Below are 24,304 nucleotides of genomic sequence, written 5' to 3' on the forward strand. Positions count from 1 at the left end.
CACTGTCTGTGTTAGTAGTGCAGTGAGACTCGTGACCTCCATCTCCTTCCCCCTTGCCCCAATGGGACATTGAGGAACTTCCTCACAAGTTTGGTTTTGACAGGCCCAAGGGCTGGGAGGAATCCAGTCACCTTCTCTAAGGGCTCATAACCTCACATGTTTATGACCCATTTTATTGCTGACTTTTGGTTTCAAAGGCGGATCCGCTGTGTTGTTTGAGAATACAAATCAGTCTCAGACAGCGTGGAGTTTGTTCCCTGGGAAGATGACAGGCCAAATCTTCATTAAGCCATTGAGGAATGAAGGAGGGAGGGGCTCCCTTTTCCCTTCCACAGTGGCTGGCAGCTGTGAGCCCAGGCTGTGTGGGCTTCTGGGAGCCTTTGTTTGGTTTCTATGGCTCTAACCTCAATTAGCTGCCATGCATGCAGAGGAGGGAGGGTGCAGCTTCTCAACTCACTTTGGTGGCTACAGCGGGGTTCCCTTTCTCTCCTCTGTCCAAGGCTGGAGGTATGCATAGAGGCCAAGTTTGTGGGGTTATTTGAGTCTCCAGGCAAAGTGCATTGTTTCACTGGTGAGCGATGGCTTCGGGTATGGAAGAAAAATGGCTAGGGACTAATGGTTTTGCTCGCTCCTGGTTCTGTCAATGCAGCCAGCCGTACTGTTGAGCTGTGATCATGCAGAGGTCTGTGCTGGACTCACCAAAGGAGTGACTGGGATCCAGTCCTGACTCGGCCCTTTGTGGCCAGGTTCCCAACCAGGGAAACAGGTTTGGGGTGAGCAGGCAGGGCCTCTGAATAGAATAAATGAGAGTAGATATAAAGAGTTTAGCATGGTGTCAGGCACATAATACTCCTACCCACATTTCCAAAGATGTGCGGGGCCAAATCCTCCTGGTTGCTTCCAGCAAGTACCCCAGGCATCTGTGGCCATCATAGTGGAACAATAAAAGTCTGAATTCACCGAGAAAGCTTTTATTTGCTTTAGGCATCAGGCAGAGTGCATACTCATGCACGTGTACATACACATGCTCCCTTCTGTCTCCGGGGCGCTGGGCACTTGTAGGTGGTTTCCTTGGTCGCGCATGCGTGTGTCGCTCTGTGGTCTCCAGTGGTGCCATTTCAGGGCAAACCAATAGGAAATGATTAAGCAGACCCTTGCAGTGAGCGGGAGGCTTAGTCACAGTTTCTTCTGCCTCTTTCCTTGCCCTAACATAACCACTGGGCAACTTGTCATGGCTCGTTTTCCAGAAGAGTAGAGAGAAATCCGTTGCATAGTTCCATCTGCAAGGCCAGCTAATCCTGGGGCACGGTGGGCTTTCGAGTAGGTGCTGACAGATGGTGCGAAGGGAGGTAATTCCTGCCCTGGGGGAGCTAATCTGGGAAAATAAAATTAGCACATCTGAAATAATTAGCTACCAATTAAGTGTGAAATCATGTGTTACTGACCCCGTGTTAGTGTGCATTGTGGGTGGGGGTAACTTAGAGGGCAGCACTGTCTCCCTAGGTACCTAGGGCTTTGCCTTGTTGAAGGATTGCACAATGTTGTAAATATATACACATGTATTTGTTAAATAGATAATAACAAAACAGCTGCCTGTGACAGCTTTTCCCACATCTTTTTTTTTTTTAAAGATTTATTTATTTATTTGACAGAGATCACAAGTAGACAGAGAGGCAGGCAGAGAGAGAAGGGGGGAAGCAGGCTCCCCGCTGAGTAGACAGCCCGATGTGGGGCTTGATCCCAGAACCCCGGGACCACGACCTGAGCTGAAGGCAGAGGTTTCAACCCACTGAGCCACCCAGGTGCCCCAGCTTTTCCCACATCTTTAAAAAAAAATTAGCTCTGAGTTTTAATTTTAAGGATTTCATTGTAAAACATTATTATAACATTTAAAGACACTTTAAGGAAAAAAGAAAGAAGTCATCCCTAATCCTGCATCCCTAATACAATTAATTTATCAAAGACTTCGTTTCTTTGTTAGTTCTTATTTTCATTCTTAGTTTCTCCAGTGTCCAGCCCAGTGCCTGGCACACAAAGGGAACTCAGGGAATGTTTGTGAATGCCCCCCTCCCAGCACTATTTTGTATTACGAATATCCAAACAATGGTCTTGTAAAGGGACCAAGCCAGGTTCTCTACCACATCGTTGCACTGACTTCTCACAGTGCATGGGATGGTATGTTGAGGCTCAGTGTGGTTAGGTGAGGGGAGTGCTCTCAGGAGCATCACCCTTAGACCATAGAGCCTTCCTGAGTTACAGTAAAGATAGGAAGGTGGGTGCCTAGGCTAGCGTGCTTCCACCACCATGCCTGCCCGGACAGCATTGTTTCCCCTTTCCCCCTGCCAGACTCCACAGACAGCGTGCCTTTTCCCAAAGTATCCTTGCCAGCAAGTTCCATGACTTCTGCCTATCTGCTTTTCAGGTAAAGCAAGCTTGCCTGTTGGTACTTGCATAGCTTTGAAGAGTCAATCATAGACCCACTTGAAATAAGATGAATTAAAACAGATCAGGTTCTCTTGTTTAGGGTCTCTCTCCTCCTTTGCTCTCTTTCTCACTAGACACTTGAAGCCAAAGCTAGGCTGATTGGTCCATACCTTTGGTCTCGGTTCACTGGACATATTAGTTTCCTAGGGATGCCATAGCCACTTACTACCAACTGGGTGGCCTAAAACAAGAGAAATTTATTCTCTCCTAGTTCTGGGGACTAGAAATCCTAACCAGTGTGTCAGGAGGGCCATGTTCCCTCAGATAGCTATAGGAAAGTGTCCATCCTGCCTCTTCTAGCTTGAAGTGATGACTGGCAATCCTTGCCATTTCTTATGGCAGCATAACTCTAATCTCTGATTCTGTCTTCACCCTGTCTTTTTCCCTGTGTGTCTCAATGATGCTGGTCCCTTCCTATAAGGGCAGCGGTCACTGGATTTAGAGCCCACCCTAATGCAGTAAAGCCTCATCTTCACTTGACTACATTCTCAAAGACTATTTCCAGGTTATATTCACAGATCTGGGGCTTAGGACTTCAGCCTGTGTTTTTTGTGGGACACAGGTGAACTCACTATACCTAGTGAGCCCTTAATGCACCTCAGGTCAAGTCCAATATGATGACAGTACTGGTATATTTTTCTTTTGGTGAAAATTGATGTCTTCTCATGTCTCCTATGTAGTTGAGGTCATGCTCCCCCTCTTGTCCTGACCCTGTGGGTTACTAATAGTGCTTATTTTCAAAAGAGCCAACTAGAATAAATACCCCGAGAGCAAATAAATTCCCTTTTCCATTCCTGCATAAATTCATGAGCAGAACTTTTTGTTCACTTTTATATCCCCAGCATCTTGAAATATTAAAGCATCATTAGCTTGGGCCAAAGTAAAGTCAATCAACACTTTATTTATTCACTCAGTATTTATTGGGCCAAAGTAAAGCCAATCAACACTTTATTTATTCACTCAGCATTTATTGAGCTACTGCTGTTTGCCAGGCACTGTGCTAGTTATGGGGGAGACAATAGTGTAACCAATAGTAACTATAATTTATTGAGCATCTGTGATTTTTCAGATGCTGGAACAGGATCTTTGAATACTTTTTCATGCATCCTTACAGAAGTCATAAGGTAGGAGTTACTATCCCTACTTTATAGGTAAGAAAACTGAAGGTAAAAATGCCAAAAACCTTGAGCAGAGTCCTAGAGCTCACAAAAGAAAGAATCATATTTGAATCTGAATGATAACCTGTGGACCAGTCCTTTTCTGCCCTTTGATTGAAGGTTTCTGAAAAATGTTTCCCAGTTGTTTCCCCCAGAAATCTAATAGAGTCATCTTTTTTTTAAAAATTAAAGTCTAAAATTATCTTTTCAGTATTGAGATATGTAGATGGAAAGGAACTAATATATTGTCCAACACCTTATGGGCAAAATGGAAGTGGGAACTACATGCTTTCATTTCAGTCAGATAGAAACTTTTAATAATAATAACATCCCAATTAGCAAATGAAGAAATAATGGGAGAAAATCACCACTTTCCAGTTCCCATGAAGTAATGCCTAAACACTGATTCTCAGTGGCTGCTCTGTGCATAAAACTGGAGTAATCGACTCTTCTATCCAAAAATCAAATATGAGTTTGATCAAGTCCCTAGATCTAACTCTGAGTTCACAGGAAATAATAGGGACCGAGGGACACGTTATGAATCACACCATCAAATCAAAATCTGATGCAGGGGGGCACCTGGGTGGCTCAGTGGTTAAGCCTCTGCCTTCAGCTCAGGTCATGATCTCAGGGTCCTGGGATCGAGTCCCACATCGGGCTCTCTGCTCTGCGGGGAGCCTGCTTCCTCCTCTCTCTCTCTGCTTGCCTGTCTGCCCACTTGTAATCTCTCTCTGTCAGATAAATTAAAAAAAAATCTTAAAAAAAAAAAAAAAAAAAATCTGATGCAGGACAATCTCTATGACAAAGAAGCAGCTGCTATAACAAGTAAATTGCAAAAGGAAAAAATGAAGATGGAAAAGAAGTTTTAGATTTGAAAAGACATCATGTATCAATTAATTGCCTAATTCACTTGGGGAAAGTACCAACAAAAAAATCTTTTAATAGATTTGGAGAAACTTAAATACCGATAGGATATTAGATATTAAGTAATTATAGTTTCCTTTTAGATGTAATAATACTTTGGTTGTGTTTGCATACAGAATCCTTACCTTTTAGAGATACATGCCAAGATGTTTATGGATGAAATGATGTGATGCTGGGAATTTGCTTCAAAATAATCCAGAGTGGGTAGGGAAATAGGTGACCCAAGATTTGAGTGAATTGGTAAATCATGAAGCCGCTGGGGTGTGCGCGGGAGGTTTGTTACACTCTTGTCTCCACCTTGATATACATTTGAAATTTTTTATCATAGAAGGTTTAAAAATAGTTTTATAATTATGCTAAAAGGAAGGAGTTCAGAAAGTCTGATAAAGCAACAAGAGTGGAGGAAAAGGTCTGTGTTCGCATGAAAATAAGCAGGTCTGTTTTCTACTAGAATTGTGCTCACCTTCTAGTTAGTATCCTGATGGACCTACCTTGGGAACCACAGGCCATGGTCTGGGAGATCACGAACAACAGAAACAACTTGGTTCCACTTTCAAAGCAACTATCATGATCTCCCTCCAACTTACTTACTTTCTTTCTTTCTTTCTTTCTTTCTTTCTTTCTTTCTTTCTTTCTTTCTTTCTTTCTTTCTTTCTGATTAAAGATTTTATTTATTTATTTGACAGACAGAGATCACAAGTTGGCAGAGAGGCAGGCAGAGAGAGAGAGGAAGGGAAGTAGACTCCCTGCTGAGCAGAGAGCCCAGTGCGGAGGCTCCATCCCAGGACCCCAGAATCACTGAGCCGAAGGCAGAGGCTTTAACCCACTAAGCCACGCAGACGCCCCATCCCTCCAACATATTTAGAGAGCCAGAAGCAGTGATGGTCATTACCTGATACTTGTGTGGTGCTGTGCCATTCACGAAATGTTTGACGGTTAAACTTGAGTCACAGCCTGATGAGGTAGATGATCTTTTCCTCACTTGAGAGACTGGGAAGCTGGAACCCTGACCTATGACTTGACCACTAACAAGCCCCGTCTTGGATGCAGCTGAGCACTGTGTTTCTTTCCAACTCCCTATTGCGGAGCAGTCGAAGCAAGCAGTTATTGTGTCTTTTTTTTTTTTTTTAAGTTTTACTTATTTATTTGACACACAGAGAAAGAATAAGCAGGGGGAATGGCAGGCAGAGGGAGAGGAGAAGCAGGCTCCCTGCTGAGTAGGGAGCCCAACTGACTGACGTGAGGCTCGATCCCAGGACACCAGGATCATGACCTGAGCCAAAGGTCGGGTGAGATGGTGATGAGATGAATGAGAGTCAGAGTTGAAGGAAGGGAAGAGTTAGGTCCCTGTCTTTTTTTTTTTTTTTTTTTTTAATCCTTAGAGTAAAATGCATAGTGTCCACTCAGCTGTAACCACACTAAAGGAATGTGAGTCTCTCTTCCTCCTCCCTTCTATCAGGTGGGTGGGGAGGAAAGAAAAAGAAATAGAGATCGGCAAGACGATCAAGTCAAAGCTTGAGCATCCTGAACCAAAGCTAAGGTCTGGAGTGATGTCTCAAACTCTAGAGAGGCTTCTGCTACCAGAATGGTAATGGGGGAAAGTATCCAGTGGGCTAATTTTGAAGGCCTGTGGTTTTTATAGAAAAATAAATTGAGAGAATAAGGTGATATTGATTCACATTATGCCTAGAGAGTTTTTTTTTATAAGAGAAATGAGTCAGTCAAACCATCCCTCAAATGACCTTTTAAATTCTAAGGCAGGAAAAGCTACTTCTAATTAAATGTTTAATGCTTACTCTAACTTGTATATTAATATTACATCAGATTTGTGATACAGTATATTTTGTATATACATATAGAATATGTTGGAGTCCCTTAAGCAATCATGGGGTTGAAATGTATGTATATTTAAAAATTATTTCATGGCTGAGACCATTGTAATAGGGTATATACCCTTAGAGAAGACCCACATATTTTCTGGGTTTGATTTCCTTGATCAGTAAAAAAGGAGGGGTTGTAGGAGCCAATCTCTCAGAATCTCTCAGCCATGGAACCTTATTTTGTTATTTTGAATGATGATGAGCTTTGTTATGGCTCTGTTTTTACAAGATTTTCTTATGTCTAGAATGTATAGTAAGGCAAGGGAAAGTTTTGGAAACCTTAATTACAACATTATTCTTAAGGGCAACATGGGATCCACTTTATAGTGCCCATTTGAGAAGTATTATTGTGGCACCGATCAGGTTTGCTGACACGACGTTCACTTTATTGATACAGTGTCAAGCATTTGAGGTGGGCTTGTGTGCTAGGTACACACGCTGAGATGGCTCTTTCAGTCTGTGCGCTAATAGTAACACCTACTTTACAGGGCTGTCAAGAGCAAGGTTTAGCCAAACTAATACATAGATGACAATAAAGAGAGTGCCTGGCACACCTGGGGTGTGGCTGGGGTGTCATTGTCCTCATTGTTCTTGATCCTCACAACAACCTGTGATACGAGGTAGGTTTTAGATCCTTCCTGTCGTGTACATGAGTATCAAGTGTGCAGGTGGCTACCCAGAGCTGGCGGGGGGGGTGGGGGGGTGGGGGCTGGGCATCTGATGCCGAGTACTGAAGCAGACTGTGACCCACACAGGGGACCCTTTGATAAAGCAGTGATCCCATGTGATAGAGCTACCTTTTACTATTCTTGGCTCCGGTTTATCAGTAACAATACTCTCTGCTGGTATGGAAAATTTCAACGAGATCAAGATTTTTTTAAGTGCCAGATCACACATCATGGGTATGCTTTAATCCCAATTGCGTTATTTTAAAAAGGGTATTCATATATGCTTCAAATGCGTAAAAATTTCCAAAGCAGATTCCTAAGAAATTCCTAACAGTGGTTACCTCTGGAGGATGGGACTAGTGGTTACAAAAAACAAGTCGATTTTTACTATTTATTTTACACCCTTATATACTGTTTGAACTTTTTTTGTCATGAGTTGTCTTTATAAATTAAGAAAAAGGGGCACCTGGGTGGTTCAGTGGGTTAAGCATCTGCCTTCGGCTCAGGTCATGATCTCAGAGTCCTGGGATCGGGCCCCGCATCGGGCTCCCTGCTCAGCAGTGAGCCTGCTTCCCCTCCCCAATCCCTGCCTGCCTCTCTGCCTACTTGTGATCTCTCTCTTTCTGTCAAATAAATAAATAGAATCTTTAAAATAAATAAATAAATAATTTGATTAATTAAAAAAAAACCACTTCTCAGCCTTTTGGCTAAGATCAAGTATAAATTGTAAAACACAACAACACTTAAAAAAGGTAAGGAAAGTATCCTAGTCTATTTGAGCTGCTGTAACAAAGTACCACAGACTGGGTGACTTATAAACAACAGAAATTTATTTCTCATAGCTCTGAAGGCTGCAGGTCTGAGATTGGGGTGGGAGCCTGGTCAGATAAGAGTCTTCTTTTGGGAGGAAGACTTTTTGGGTCTTCCCATGGTAGAAGGGGCTAGGCAACTGTCTGGACTCCCCTTTAGAAGGTTACCAATCCCCTTCATGAGGGTTCCGTCCTAGTTAGGTAATCATAGGCCCCACCTCCTAACACCGCCCTGGGCATTAGGATTCCACGTGTGAGTTTTGGGAGGACTCATAAATTCAAATTGTAGCAGAGGAAGAGAAAAGTACCACAATAACCAATCTCTAGAACAATATTTCCCAAACCCAAAAGATCCTCTTCCCCCACTCCAAAAGGCTTTGGGAAAGGAAACCCAGCACACTAGGTCCTGAGCTGGGAGATTCACAATATATGTTAGTAAATTAAAGACTGTGAGAAGCCACCATGAAGAAACCTATATAGAATATTCGTCTTAGCCTTTGTTATACCTATTAACATCTTGCAGAATTATATTTCATGGCATATCCATTTTGAACTGGTATAAAAACTTCAGAAAAGGTAACCTAGCCTTAGGTCAATTCCAAGTGGAAAAAAGGTGATGTTCTTCAGGAAGTGTGAGTGTCATAGCTGGTGGTATGGTGTGAGGAGACTGGGTCTTAGGTTCAGGCAAACCTGGGTCCAAATTCTGGGTCTTCCATTCCCTACCTGGCCAAGCCCTGCCCAAGTTACCTAACCTGTGAGAGAGGAAGAAGGCATTTCCCTCCTAAAGGCATTTCAGGATTAAATGAGAGAAGTACCTGGTCCGCGGTCGGTACGCCTCACCCTTGGCTCCATCTCTCCACCTCTTTCTACTGAAATACGGACAAATTGCTGAGGCTCCCTCCACTGACGAAAGGCTTCCCGTCAGGATTTACAGAGGCCAGGCTATCAGGTACCACGTTCTTGCATCTTCAATGGGAATCCATTTCCAAAATCTTGATCTCTGGGCACGTATTTCAAGATCGTGTCTCTTATACAAGGGAAGGTTCACTGACTCTGAGAGACTGTTGAGAATCCTGTTTCTCTAAAAGTTAGAGCCTAAAAGATATATTCATTGTCAGAACCACACTCAGGTTTGCTTGCTCCAGGCCTTTCCAGGCCCTGCACCAACGTTGCCCCTTGCTCTCATTTCCTGTGCTAAAGTTAATGCTCACACACGGTGGAAACAAATTTCAGAGTTAAATTTAAAAATACGTGCACTACAGCATTGCCTTTTCAAAGTAACTTTTGCACAAAGCTCTTGGAATCTAATTACCCAAGTGTTGTTTGCCTCCCCCAAAATTCCGGAGCCTGTGCAGACTGAGTTTAAAGTTCAGGAAGTATTAACAAAAGGAATCAGAAGCAAGATCTCAGGCACAGCCACTGAAGAATCTCCCTGTCTGTGCTGGGCCTCTCCCTCCTCCTGGGTGTGCCCGCTGGGGAAGGCCAGTGAGTAACCTGCACATTTTTTTTTTTTTCATCTTGGCCCTTCCCACCCAGATGAGAGGACGGAGTGGCAGACAGGCAGGCAGACGGCTGTGAGTCCTGTTCAAGCATGCACGGAGCATACCTCTACCTGCACCCGGGGCCTGGACCCCTCGCCACCCCTACCCAACCCCAGGAGGAGCCAGAGCCCCTGCGAGGGACCGGAAGGGGACTCTGTTCCCAATGGTAAGGGCTGGCAACAGCAGGAACACTTCATTCATTTGCTCTGCTTTGGTGTGGGCTTTTCCGTTTCAGTTGTATTTAAATGGGAGAGTTTCTGATAGAATTAAAGGTGTTTTGTTTGATTGGTTAGTTCTCAGTGGTCCCAAGACAAAGACATGTCTTCCCCCAGCAGGGTTTATCAGAACTTGTAACCTGATAGCGTGGCCTTGAAACAAAACTTAACATACTAATTACTTCTGGTTAGTATAGTTTACCCTTTTGGCCCTCTTTAAAAAAAAAAAAAAAGAAAAAAAAAAGGGGGCGCCTGGGTGGCTCAGTGGGTTAAGCCGCTGCCTTCGGCTCAGGTCATGATCCCAGGTCCTGGGTTCGAGCCCCACATTGGGCTTTCTGCTCAGCGGGAAGCCTGCTTCCTCCTCTCTCTCTCTGCCTGCCTCTCTGCCTACTTGTGATTTCTCTCTGTCAAATAAATAAATAAAATCTTTAAAAAAAAAAAAAAAGACTTTATTTACCTGATAGGTTTTGAAGGAGGAAAAGAGCTACTGATTGTGGCCATTTTAATACATAGGCACCTCTAATTGAAAAGTAGCTTTTAGGGGTGCCTGGGTGGCTCAGTGGGTTAAAGCCTCTGCATTAGGCTCAGGTCATGATCCCAGGGTCCTGGGATCGAGCCCCACATCAGGCTCTCTGCTCAGCGGGGAGCCTGCTTCTCCCTCTCTCTCTGCCTGCCTCTCTGCCTACTTGTGATCTCTCTCTCTGTCAAATAAATAAATAAAATCTTAAAAAAAAAAGAAAAGTAGCTTTTACTCTAGCTTTAAAATAGACCAAGATGACGTTTTGTCTCAAAACAAGCAAACAGAAAACCCTTTCAAAGAGATTTCAGTGTTGAACGAAAGATGCTAGCAGAGGGGTTTGACTAAGAGATAACAAGACAAGTTGGTCTAATTAAATATATCTGAACTGGAAGTATTGAAGTAAATCTGTGTGCTCTGGGAAGAAGGAAGTCAGATGTTGGATGTGGGATTCATGGGGTATTTAAGGGAGAAAACTGAGACCTTTGTGTAGTGTGTTGAGAGTTTGAGGGAAGCGTTGGAAAGCAAATGGAGCAGGCTGGGAAGCAGGTTTTCTGTGTGGGGCTGGTGCCAAGGACTTCTCCCTCAATGCTGTGGGTGAGAGTAATTCAGAGTAATCAAGTGCTACATTGTTAACAGGCTTCTGAGTTTCAAATATTTATTCTAAACACAAGCGGTTGATTGCACTGAACATGGGGGAATGAAGCTGCCTCTGATTCCTGGCGTAGCCCAAACTTTAATACCTGGGGAGACTTCAGGAAAAAGGTTGTAGGAAAGATAAAGCTATGTGTAATGTGAATTTGATACTCCACTATTACAGTATGTTTGAGATGGCCCCATTCCTTGAACAGCCACGAGGACTTACATTGTGGTTACATTAGAGTAGAGATGCTGAGCTAAGGAGTTTCACGGGAGAATGGTGCAGAAACTGGAATAGAAATTGCCCAAAGCCGAGGCACTCCCCTGACACATGTGAAAGTTTGCTTTGTGCCCGGATGTCCCTGCAAATGCAGCCACGGGTTCATCCTTGGCACTGCTGTGCAGGCAATGTAAGGATGCTCTAGGAAGGGGCGCCTGGGTGGCTCAGATGGTTAAGTATCTATCTTCAGCTCAGGTCATGGTCTCGGAGTCCTGTGATAGAGCCCCACATCGGGCTCCCAGCTCAGCGGGGAGCCTGCCTCCCCCTCTTCCACTTCCTCTCCCCTTGCTTGTGCTCTGTCTCTCTGTCTCTGTCTCTCTCTCTAGAATGAAAAAATAAATTCTTAAAAAAAAAAAAAAAAAAGGATTCTCCAGGAAGAGCAGCCTGTACCTCACATAGCTAGGTTTTTAGAACAGCATTAAAAAGCACTACTAAAAAGTAGTGTGCAAAGAAGGGTATAAAGTTGTGGGGTGTATGTGTGTTCAAGTGGGGAGGAGCGCGAGTGGGGTAAAGATCCCCTTCTTAGTTCCCTCTTCTGACGTTGTCTTTTTCTGAAAAGAAATCAGTAATTAGGGGCGCCTGGGTGGCTCAGTGGGTTAAAGCCTCTGCCTTCGGCTTAGGTCATGATCCCAGAGTCCTGGGATGGAGCCCCGCATCGGGCTCTCTGCTCAGTGGGGAGCCTGCTTCCTCCTCTCTCTCTGCCTGGTCTCTGCCTACTTGTGATCTCTGCCTGTCAAATAAATAAAATCTTAGAAAAAAAAAAAAAAAGAACTCAGTAATTCCTCGTCATTGTCACTGTCAGTGTTCCTGTGGTGATAATACTAATAGTTCACTTTCTTATTGCTTTGGTTTCCCCTTAGCTAATTAATCAAAAGCATAGTCTGGCTGCAGCCTAGTCCGCCAGCTCATTAAAAGACCATCCGAAATGCCACTTACGTTTTTGCCGAGTGAGCAGAAGATGGGGGTGGGAATCCTTCTGGTGATTTCACCTGGAGATGCCAGTTTGTATTTTGTGAGTCTTTTCAGTTGTGATTGAAAAACAAACGGATGCCACTCCGAGGCGCCCATGGAGTGACCAGCACCAGCAGCAGTTCTAGCCTTCGGGAGCATTTGCAGTTTGGTCACTACATGTTCAGGCAGAACACTTCGCTGTCCCGTGGGGTGCCTGAGTGGCACAGTCAGTTAAGTGTCTGAGTCTTGATTTCAGCTGAGGGTCGTGAGATCAGATCCTGTGTTGGGCCCCGCACCCAGTGGGGAGTCTGCTGAGATTTTCCCTCTGCCTCGCCACCTGTGTGCTCACGCTCTCTCTCTAATATCTTAAAAAACAAAACAAAGCAAAACAAAACCAACCCAACCAAACCATCGCTAGTGCTGCCACACCTGCTTGTCTCCCGGATCCAGGGCTCAGTTCTTGATGAAAGACCATTTAGGGGTGAGTGGGTGGTGTTTCCTCCTAGCAATGGCCTGTTTCACGCATTTTCAGAACTTTGTACAGTTTCTTCGCAAACTAAATGAAATACAGTATCTTCCTGAATTTGGCTTTTCTGAGGCATCTTTATGGTGAATTTAGCATTTCTTTCGATTTCACTGTATGTCACCCACTCCTCTTGCTTAGTCGTTCAGACCGTGATACCAAGCAGAGTGAAAGCTGGCCATAGAAATGGGAACCAAATAGGCACTTAAGAGAACCTTGTCTGTGAGCAGCACATGCTTTCTCCTTCTATCCTCCATGTCCCTCCTAAAGAGCCTCTAGGCACTACCCGCCCTGGCCACTTCTCTGCCATCCTGGGTTTCCTGGTTGCTGGAATTACTTTCCCTACCACCCCTCGCTATCCCGAACCTCATAAGTAGGTGTTTAGAGAATTTAAGTAGAACTAACCCAAAGGTCATAATAATTTTTCTAAAAAACCAGAAAGCAACCCCTTAGCTGTAGGGATGCTGTAATAACTCCAGTAGCATCCCAGCCAGGCTACGTACGTCTCGGGGCGTGAGTCAGGAACGCAGTTATGGACTCAGCCAGTGTCCTTGAAGTGTAGTTCCTAAGTGGCACAGTCAGGCACGGGTGAGTGAAGCAGCTGGAATATAATTAGTCTTAGCCTATAATCTTCAGTAAGCGCCCGTTTCCTGCTCCTCGGAGCTCTTTACCAGCCTAGTGTGTTATCTTTTTCCTGTAGTAGTTCTTACACTTCAATGCTCCTCGTGAGAAGGCTGTGGAGGCCTTTGCAGGATGTAGCCGTGTGAATCATTTGGTCACATTTATCTGTGGGCACATCCTATGCCAAGAAGAGGCATCGCAGAGACACTCGCCCTGAACAAGTCCTTGTAAGGATGGCATGCCTTCCACATCATCTTTAAAAACCTCAGAGGATGATATGAAATAGTGCTGAGAAGAAATAGATTTCTTTGGCTTTCTTTTGAAACTGAGGTCTTGAGGAATAAGTAAGGTATGTGTATGCAGGCGGGAATAGAAACGAGGAACATCAGATGAAACCTTACCTTCAGGAGCGTCTAACTTTTTGCGAGTAGGGGAAAACTTTGGCCCATGCTTAGAAATCGTATTTGGGTTAAGGCAACCTTTTCTCCCTTTGGTTGTATAATAGACTTTGAAATGAGTCTGTTGTGAGAAGGACTTTGTAACTCCCTTTATCAAGAGGTAGAGTCCGTTTGCCCAGCCCCTGAATCTGGACTAGGCCTTGTAGCTTTGGCCAACAGAATATGCTGGAGTGATAGTATGCATATGTATCAGTCCCCAGTGTAGGTCTTAAGTGGCCTCACATGTGTCTACTTGCTCACCTAGAATCTAGCCCAGTCACCCTATGGACATGCCTGCACTCTGTTGCTGGGGCCCAGAGACCTTTGTCACCCCACCAGATATGTGACTGAGGCTATCCTCGACCAGCCAGCGGACCTGATGCATGAATGGGCCCAGCAGAGATCACACAAAGTGATCCAAGGACTCAGGAGCAATAATGAGTGCCTGTTGTTTGAAGCTACTGAGTTTTGGAATGGTTTGTTATGCTAACAACAACTAATGGATTCATTTGGTCCCCTGGAGGTAGTACCTCTGTGTTCACTTTTTGGTCCATTAACATCATCACAAATGCTCAGTGGAGCTCAGCATAAGAAATTCAGGCCATGCTTGGAGGGGTTCTGTTAGATGCGGGGCATCTCCAGTTCTTGTGATCATCAGCGTTGCTTTGAGACCTTTTTAACAACACATGTTGGGAACCTGGGTGGCTCAGTCCGCTAAATGTCTGCCTTCCGCTCAGGTCATGGTTCCAGGGGCCTGGGATTGTTCAGCAGGGAGCCTGCTTCTCCCTCTCCCTCTGCCACTCCCCCTGCTTGTGCTCCGTCTCGCTCTCAAATAAATAAATAAATAAAATCTTTAAAACAGACAAAACCCCCTAACACATGTCTGGGCCTTATGTCAGATTATTCAACTAAATGTCTATACATGGGGTCTAGGAATCTGTAATTCGGAAAGCTCTAATGATTGTCTAGGATTGAACACCAGTGACGTAGTGACCTTGTTGGTCCCTTCCGTTACTGAAAGATGCAGTGATTCCAGTTCTCGTATTTGGGCAAACAACACCGGATGTTCTGAATTCGTTACTGATTTGATGTACTTCATGCCACATCAGTAAACTTTGTAAGAAACTTTGGGCAATCACATGGACCTGATCTTCGGTGGGGAAATTCACAGGTGGAGACTTGATGGCTGCATGTGTATGTTTACTGTCGCATCCCCTGAGACTAAGAACATGGTATAGACTCCCTGAGTAAGTCTTTGACATTGGGGATGTAATAGGACGCTGCTTTGAGGACCTTACAGTCCAATGGGGTGGGGGTGAGAATCAGAAATCTGTTACTGGGGCGCCTGGGTGGCTCAGTGGGTTAAGCCGCTGCCTTCGGCTCAGGTCATGATCCCAGGTCCTGGGTTCGAGCCCCACATCGGGCTTTCTGCTCAGCAGGGAGCCTGCTTCCTCCTCTCTCTCTGCCTGCCTCTCTGCCTACTTGTGATTTCTCTCTGTCAAATAAATAAATAAATAAAATCTTAAAAAAAAAAAAAAAAGAAATCTGTTACTTGTTACATATTAAGAAAAAAAAGCAAGCAAGGTTTTGACCCTTAAACTACAGGTGAATTTTTACTATGGTGAGTGTTTCCATTGTTGCAACAATAACACTACATTACAGACAACCGTAAAGCCTCAGTAGCATACAACAGTGTGTTTTATTAACCCTTCTGTGTGTAGGTTAGAGTGGGGAGAATCCACTGATCCTGGTTTGGCTTTGGGAGTGCCTTTACTCTCTCTCTTTTTTTTTTTCTTTAAGGTTTTATTTATTTGACAGAGATCACAAATAGGCAGAGCGTCAGGCAGAGAGAAAGGAACGGTAGCAGGCTCCCTGCTGAGCAGAGACCCCAATGCGGGGCTTGATCCCAGGATCCTGGGATCATGACCTGAGCCAAAGGCAGAGGCTTTACCCCACTGAGCCACCCAGGCGCCCCAGGGAGTGCCTTTACTCTTAAATGTCCCTCAACCTTTCTCTGGGATCACCAATTAGCTTGGGCACATTCTTCTCATGGTGATGGCAGGCATTAAAAAAAAGCATAAGCCACGATGAGCAAGTTCACTTCAGGCTGCTGGTTATGTCATTAATCTGTTAACATCTCTTGGTCAAAGCAGGTCTCGTAACCAAATCCATTGTCAAAGGCCAGGGAAATACAGATTTGTAGAGAGAAACTGCCAAGTCAGGATGAAGTCATTTCTTCAGATCGTACAACATGTTTGCTACCATCATTTCTTTCTCAGGCAAAAAGAAACCAGTTTCCATCTAGTTAAATCATTTGGGATATTTTCCTAAGTCTTAGCCTAGTGTTGCAGGGGTTAAAAGAGATTTGGGTGAATATCCCTTTCTGAGGGCCCATCTCTCCCTGGACTGTTTGGTGAAAGACCTTTAGCCTGTGCCTCTGGTTACGATAGGAAACTAGTCTTCTTAAATATGATTGAGCTGCTCAGGTATTCTCCAGGGCAGAAACTATGTTTTACAGTGTTACTAAGAATAACAACAGAGTACAGTTCGCATTGAATAATTTGGGTTTGAACTGCGCAAGTCCACACAGACATGAGTTTTTTATGGTACCGTAAATGTATTTCTCTTCCTTATGATTTTCTTTTCTTTTCTTTTAAGATTTTATTTATTTCTTTGAGAGTGAGAGACAGAGAGCCACAAGCAGGGGAAGGGGTAGAGGGAGAGGAAGAAACAGATTCCCCACTGAGCAGGGAGCTTCACAGAGGGCTTGAAATCCCAGAACCCTGGGATCAGGACCTGAGCCAAAGGCAGACACAGAACTGAGCCACCCAGGCGCTCCTCTTCCTTCTGATTTTCTTAAGGAAAGACTTCTTACCGTTAATCTTATCAGTATGGCTTCTGGGCAACAGTTGGCTATTAGTGGTTAGGTTCTGGGGAGTCAAAAGTTACATGTGGATTTTCAACTCTGTGGGGTGTTGGCTTCCCTGACTCCTAGGCTCTTCAAGGGTCAACTGTATTTCAGGCCACTGTTGTATAGGCATTGCTGTTGATCATTCCGTGCCTTTGGATCTACAGAGTGTATCAGATTTACTTCCGAGGAAACTGAGCTACAAAAGATTATGCAATTCCACAAAACCGCCTCTACTAGCCATCTGAGATTAGCAACCTGTCCCGTTGGTTTTTCCACTTTTGCTCGGCAGGCTGATCGATGCTGCCTTGTTTCACAAAGAGTGTATGAGGATATCATTACCTAATGAGTTTAGCTTCCTAAGAAACCCCTCCCTCCTAGTACTAATGCTCCATGAGAAATAAAGAAGTCTAGCAGGAAGGTGTTCAGTGCTTTAATATTTCTGCACTACCACGTTGGGAAAGTCAGCTGGATTATGAGTCCTTTCTAAATAATCTTCCCTAACGTTTCTTTGTTACCATCTTGACCTTAGAAGTAAATTGGGTTGGGGGCTGTTTAGATAGAAGTCCTTGGAGGGTCCTTGTGACTATGCTTCTTTCCTGGGTTCTCTGTGTCCTCACCTGCCATGTCTGTTTCCTAGTCATTGTTCAGCAATTGCCTGCCGTGCTTCTCTGACAAACAGTGCTATTTCTATTTTATGTGGAAAGCCGACTTGATTAAAAACTCATTCAAATTAATGCTTTGTAGGAGGCGTGATATGATGGGAACAGGCATTTCCAGTGGTGTTCTTGTCAGATTAGCACATGCAAACAATCAAATAATGGCAGTGGCCCAGGATATGTAGAGTCTGCTAGAATTAGCGTATAAGCTGGTTATCTTGGATAGGTTGTTTCCATTCTGGTGTTGGCTTCTCTGAGAACCTCATGTGGCTCCCATATATGACTAATGCTCTGTAATGTATTGTTATTTGAGCGATGATTTAATATCCTACTCCTCCTCTTGCGCTTTGCCAAGGGCCATATCTGCATTGTTTACAGCTGAAAACCTAGGAGCCAGCACAAGCGAATCCAGATAAATAGATATTGAGTGAATGCAGGAGTGAATAGATGCTAGGATTACAGTACCCAGGGCCTAAAACAAATTTAGGGTTCTTCCCAGGTGATTCTGCCCCCAAAAAGGGGCAGTGAAGGGTTAATGTTCTCTTTGGGAGCTGGAAGGATTTGGATATGGATCTCAGCAGAGCTGCTTGAATCACATTCTTTCTGCTACTATAGCAACAGGTTGAGAATTCTGCAGGCTTTGTCGCCTGCCTCCTGCCTACATTGGAAATGCCTGTGTGCAGGGGACTTCATTGTCTGGGGGACAACTGTTTTTTTTTTTTTTTCCTATGATGTTTCAATGAAGCAGCTTCTTTGCAGAGACAAAGAGGCCAACACAAAGCAGGGGCTAAGAATCATGGAGAGGCAGAGAGAGATCTTGTTTTGACTGGAGGGACATTTCTAATCTTTTGTCTCCCAAAGAGGTGTGAAGTGGGGAAGGATTTGAGGTTTAGTGGTAGTCAATAGTATCTCTCCCTCCCTTCTTCATGAGACCTCTCTTCTGCGAGACACCCCATAGCAGCTTTTGGAAACCTTTCTCTTACTATCTTTGCTTAACAAACAGGGTGGTGGTGAAGCTCTTGGATTACTGCCCATGGTGTGTTCACCTCCAAGTTCAGAGAAGCCAGAGTGGACCAGAATGTGGGTTTTCCCCTCTGTATTCTCCAGTCCTCCTAATTCATTCTGTATCTTTGTTGTGAGAAGGAAGGGCAAGCTGACTGAGACTGAGAAATGGAGGTGTTAGTCGTTATTTGCTGTAGCCGTGTTGTAAAGAGAGGGACAAAGATGGGGAAGCTGCTCAGGAAAGTTGCTTAGGTGGCATTAGCTTGCCAGGTGTCACAGTCATTTAAAAACTGCCTAACCTGGGAATTCAGGACTGCTTCTTGGGTGCAGTTAAGCTTAGCGTTTAGGGCTAATCGTAGTTCCTGTTGGGCTAATGGGTGAAGTCAGTAGACCTTAAATATCACTTTGAATTGATCGGATCACATTGCCACAGTACTGTTTTCGAATCAACATCTTGTTTTCACTTTGCACGCAGATGGCGAAATCTGCCTGATTCCCTCTTTGTTCCTGGTTCACAAAAACATTTTGGTCAGAAATATCTGAACATATCCAGCCATTCTGGGGAAGCAGCACTGAGTTCTTTTATTAAAAGTTCAATTTTAGGGCACCTGGGTGGCTCAGTTGGTTATACACCTGATATATACAGGTTATACACCTGTATACACATATACAGTCTTGGTTTCTGCTCACGTCGTGATCCTGAGGTGGTCACATTGAGGCGTTGGGCTCCAGCCTGAGCTTGGATTCTCCCTTTCCCTCCCCCTCCAAAGTGCCCCCCCATCACCCCTGCCCTGCTCACTTGCACACTCTCTCTTTCTCAAATAAATAAATCCTAAACAAAAATATAAAAGTTCACTTTTAAAAATATTTTATCTCCAACCCACTACTGTTCTTGTGGTGTAGTCCTAAGGGCTTTAGGCTGGGGGCCAGCAGCCCCGGGGTCTAGTCCTAGCCCCAGTGGCCTCGGGCAGCTCATAGGAGGATCTTAATTCCATTGCCTGTGGAACGAAAGATGTGGATGACACTGTTAACATTTCACTCACGTCTTTCCTGCACACACAGAAAGTGGTACTCCAGTTGTCTGAAAAGTGGAAAAAAGCCTTTGCTTTATTGAAGATCATTTACTCTGTAGCTCCCTTAATTCCTGTTCATATTTCTGGTCTCCACTTCAGTGTCGCTTCCTCAGGGAGCCTTCCCTGACCGCCCCCAGCCCCCAAACCCCTCCCCCGGGGCTAGAGCAGAACTCCAGGCTTATGCTCCCTGCTAAGTGTGTTCTTTTATTTCATCACACTTAGCACAGTTTGTAATGATTTATTTCTTATGTGGGGGCTGGTTGTTTTTTTTGTTTTTAGCAATTTTCTCTCTCATTCTGAGACTGAGGACTCTGGGAGGCAAGCACCCAGTCTGTTTTAGTCACCATTGACTCTGCATAGGAACCACTCCGTAAACATTTGTTGGAGACTCAGTAGTGGTACATTAGGCTTCCTGGAGGGTATAGAGATGATTACGTGACAGTCTCTGCCCTTAAGGATCTTCAGCTTTACTTTTCCTGTTTCTCTTCTCTACCATCCCACCCCACACCCAAAATATGCTGCAAGAAATGAAAACAAAAAACCCTGGGCTCTTGTTACTGATCTGATCATGAAACAGGTTTCAATTTTCCTTGATTAGACTGATTGGTCTTTTGTGACAGAATCCATGAACTGAAGCCAGGTGCTGGAAGGAAGTTATAGGAGATAGTATACAGAATGAAAGTGGTGGGGGAAAAAAGGGAAAGAGAGAGGGAAGGAGAAATGAGGACAATACAGCAAGAAGAACACTGAAATTGTGGAGTTCTATCTTTTTAATTAATTTGTAAGTGTCCTTTTTTAACTGATGGGCTTTATAAGCAAGTACATGTTTGTTAAACAATTAAGTGTTGAGTAATGAAAACACAAAACACACACACACAAAAACCCACAAAAAACACACACAGAAAAGTTTGTAACCAAAAGGTGATTATAAGCACACAAAAGGTTTACTAGTCTCCAGAAATCTCTCTCCTTTAAAAACCAGGATACCATTTTCCAAGAGGGTTGGCCAGTTCCTGTAAACCCGTACAGTTGTGATCAGTACAGGCACTTAACACTGGGAAACTAGAGCTAGCCGTTGCACATGTAAGCAGCAAGCCTAGACTAGATGCTGCTGGGAGGGAAAAGCAAGAATTCCTTAGGTTGGAGGTGTGATGGGTATTCATCAACCAGGAATAGGAGGCAGGAGGGAAGTTGATTGAATTAGAAAATACAACTCCTTCTGGTATCATGGAGTTTGCAGTTTGTAGGGGAAATGACTTAGGGGAGATTTACTGATTACATTTCTGTAGAAAGCACAAAATTCATAGCTTTAGAAAGCCAAACAGCTTCAATTTATTTTGAAAACAGAGAGAGAGAGAGAGAGAGAGAGAGTATGGACAGTTGAGATAAGGTAAAGTTTCTCTTCTGGCACCTCTCCTTAGAGTTCAGCTTTCACGGCAAAAGACAGCCTTTGCCTGCATAGTTGTCCCAGCTTCCCCTTCTCACCAAAACCCACAGACACAGAGGGTGTCGGTAGCCTGCCTTTATGCTTGGTCTGCTGGGGAGCTTAAACCCCAGCCAGGTTTACAATCCCTCCCAAAGCCATTCCAGGAAGAAAAGAATGACTAAAATAATCACATAATCTCTCTTCTTTATGAAGAGGAAGGAATTTTAGCCAAGAATGCAAGGTGTGCCTGTGGGCTTTGTGCCTACACTGCACGAATCCTACACACACCCAAACCCACATACACGTATGTCCATTCTGCTTTTCACTTAGTGAGGCGGAGACAGTATGGTATGACATGTTGGCCAAAGACCAGGAGATAACTGTGTTGGGCTGACAAGCAGCCAAGCCATCAGGCTCATGTGTCCCACTAGACAGTGTTAATTGGCCCCTCCTTCATTTACAAAAATACACTCAACAAAGATAGTATGTGGGAACGTGGTGCTTTCCTGTCTGATACCCCTTTCCGAGTTAGTTCCAGAGAAGGACTGCTCTGAGCAGTCTCTTGGTTTCCTAGGAACGTGCCCCTTTCTAACAGTTTCACACAATTCTTTACAAAGCAGATCCCTTTGTTTTCAGTGGCAAAGCTTCTCTTACATCTCAGCTCTGCCACTTCCTACCTGTACATCTTGGGGATGTTATTTAACCCCTCTGTGTCTCATTTTCTTCGTCTTTATATGGAGTTAATAAGAATGTCTCCCTCATAGGAGCCTTGTGGGAAGCCAGTAAGATCATCTTAGAAAAGTTTTTCTGCACAGTGCCTGGCACATAGTGTGAATTTATAAGTTGTTACTGTTTTTAGTCCATTAAAGAGATTTCAGCTTTTTCTCTTCTTCTTTGCCCCTCCTGAGTTAGAAACACCCCTTGACATTTGGTACTTCTCAGTGTCAGGGTTCTGTTCCAGTGTGGGGAGAGGAAAGCAGAGCGGAGATGGCTGGGCAAGAATGAGGATGATGGAGACCTGTGCCCTTGTTGTTTACTCCCTCCTGTCCCATTGTTCTTTCCATTATACCATACCGGTTGTGTACCTGTCAATGGCTAGATACAAAACTAGATGCAGTGCAAGAAGGAATGCACATTCAGCTGTGTCTTCCAGGAGATTCCAGTCTCCCTTTTACCTGTCCTCCAAGTCTGCAACATGTCTTGCTATTTAGCTCAAATTCTAGCTTAAACCTACCACGTGAATTAACATCTAACACAACAAGCACTCTAGGGATACCGGTGGGACATGTATATGTAATCATGGAAGACAGGAGTAGTCATTGAACCATTTGGCACTTAGAGGAAAACACTTGCAAAAAAATCAAAGAGCAGGTCAGGCATCAAACTTTCTGAGCTTTCCAGTCTGTTGGGACTCACGGGCTTGAGAGGAAGGAATGTGAATCACTGGAGCTGGAAAGAAGGTGTGGGAGAAAGGAGACAGGAGCTCCCCTGTCCAGCTTCCCTGTGAGAGAACGGTCATTACGGTGCTTCTGAGCAGCACGGCTGGGACCTGAGCTGCCATAGCCTTGGTCTCCGGACCCATGTGGTACAGGGGAGGATCAAACATTCAATAATGCATATAAAGCATGTGGCTTTAAGTGCTGGCATGAAGTAAATACTCAGGAAATATTAGCCATGATGAGCTCACAAATAACACCTGGCTATTGTGCGGCTGGATGCCATGGTCCCCCAGGTCAACGTAACTTCAGTGTTATCACTCGTTCCTGATGCCGCCTGCCGCTCACGTGTTGACCACGGTTAGCAGGGAGTAGGTGCCCTGTCTGTCTGCAGCTCTGGCTAGTCTCGACAGTTTATAAGTTGGAATTAAATGAGCCATTTTGAGGGTTCAGAGGTCCTGTTCCGTCATTACTGTAGATGGTAAGAAAGAGCCTGTCATCACTCGTGGAGCAGATGGCTCTCGGGGGATGACTGCAGGATGGCACTATGTATATTTTTATATTTAACAGGAATTCGTATTTTATTATTTATTTCATTTGTCCCATCAGAGCAATGTCTTATTCTTCATTTATTCTGGTGAAAGTGGGGTGGCTTTCATTGCTGTCTTTCACATTTAAAAAAAAGTGGAAGAGTGGATATAAATTACAGAGTTTTAAGCACTAGACTAATTCAGCATTCTCTGATCCAAACTCTGTACTTTCTAGATGTGGAAATTGAGGCACAAGGGTGTTCAATGAATTCTCTGAGTGGTAGAGGGATGGGTCTTCCTGCCCTAATTCAGGGTCCTCTATGTGTGGTCTTTTGGTTTATTGCCCTTCCCAAGTGACCAGGGATATAAAACGATTTGAGAGCCATAGTTTTTGAAATGTAAAGGTGTGGGGGATTCTCAAACAAGACAATGACACCTTTGACCCTGTCCCTTCCTGTCTTTGGCACATTATCCCTGACTCGCCACAGGAAATACACATCTATTATGCGAAAGAGGCAAAGAGGACAGAATGAACAGTTCCTGTTTCTCCCCTCTGAAGGAGAGCTCCTCTACTAACTTTGTGCTCTTAGATACACAGTCATGATCAAAACAGATTCAGATTCAAAACAAAACAAAACAAAACAAAACAAAAATACCTGGTCCAGAGGATTGATTGAAGGACCATTTCATCATCGTTGAAAAACCAGCCTCTGTGGGATCTCATCCTCTAGCTCTGTAATTCAAAGAAAAGGTCAAATCTGCAGAGCACAAGACCTGGATATTTATGAATAGATTTTTCTATTGATTGGTTCTATATGGTTATATACATATTTTTATTGCTTGGTCTATATGATTGGTTAAGTGAGTTTTAATTCTTTTTTTTTTAATTTTTATTAACATATAATGTATTATTGCCCCAGGGGTGCAGGACTGTGAATCATCAGGCTTACACAACTAAGAAAAATTTTAAGATATGTGTAGATAAAACAAGAAGGTATGGAGAAAATATTTGGAGAAAATATGCATTCAAGATATAATAGCAGTTATTCAAAACCAAGATTCAACAAATTGTAGAATTATCCAGACTAGATGAAGTTTTTCTCTTGATCCATAGATTATCTTCTTAGCAGTTCAGATGCAACATTTGGCTTTTCTTTCTTTGTTTAAAGCCAGTAATTACTTATTAATCAAGCAACTGCTATGTGTCAGACACTATAATGATGCTTTTCATGAGATCTCATTTAATTTGCATAGTACCGTGAGGTAGGTGTGATTTTTCTCATTTTGTTGATAAGGACCCTAAGTGGTCAAGGTAACCAGATTTTTTGGCTGTTTGGTGAACTATTCTGTTCCCCTGGAAGTAGGGCAGTGTAAGGTTTTAGGCAAATATCAAGGAAAGACAGTTAATCCAGTGCTGAACCAAATAAAGCTTGACTGTCCAAAGACCAGCCTATTGTACCTGGCTAGCACCATCCCAGAAGCCTGCCCTCTGATTTTTGAAGTCGCAGCCTATTAAAGAAGCCATTCTGCCCCTGATCCTCCCACAGTTCCTTAGCATATATGTCTATGGGTAAAAGATGTTCTCTCAGTAAATCTGGTTTCTTTTGAGAACTTCAGTTGCGTC

General features: G+C 43.9%; 1 protein-coding gene across 9 annotated transcripts in view; it reads left to right on the forward strand.

Moving 5' to 3' along the window:
• Positions 1 to 24,304, forward strand: part of STON2 (stonin 2) — a 155,882-nt gene that overhangs the window by 81,998 nt on the left and 49,580 nt on the right. For 8 of the 9 annotated variants that reach the window (XM_047738598.1, XM_047738599.1, XM_047738602.1 and 5 more), the window contains one exon: positions 9,459 to 9,629. The exons of the other annotated variant lie outside the window; for it this stretch is intronic. In XM_047738598.1, the coding sequence (XP_047594554.1) occupies positions 9,459 to 9,629 (171 nt within the window). The remainder of the gene's footprint in view (positions 1 to 9,458; positions 9,630 to 24,304) is intronic. 9 annotated transcript variants of the gene reach the window in all.

This window comes from Lutra lutra, chromosome 7 (assembly GCF_902655055.1).
Source record: "Lutra lutra chromosome 7, mLutLut1.2, whole genome shotgun sequence".
NCBI lineage: Eukaryota > Metazoa > Chordata > Mammalia > Carnivora > Mustelidae > Lutra > Lutra lutra.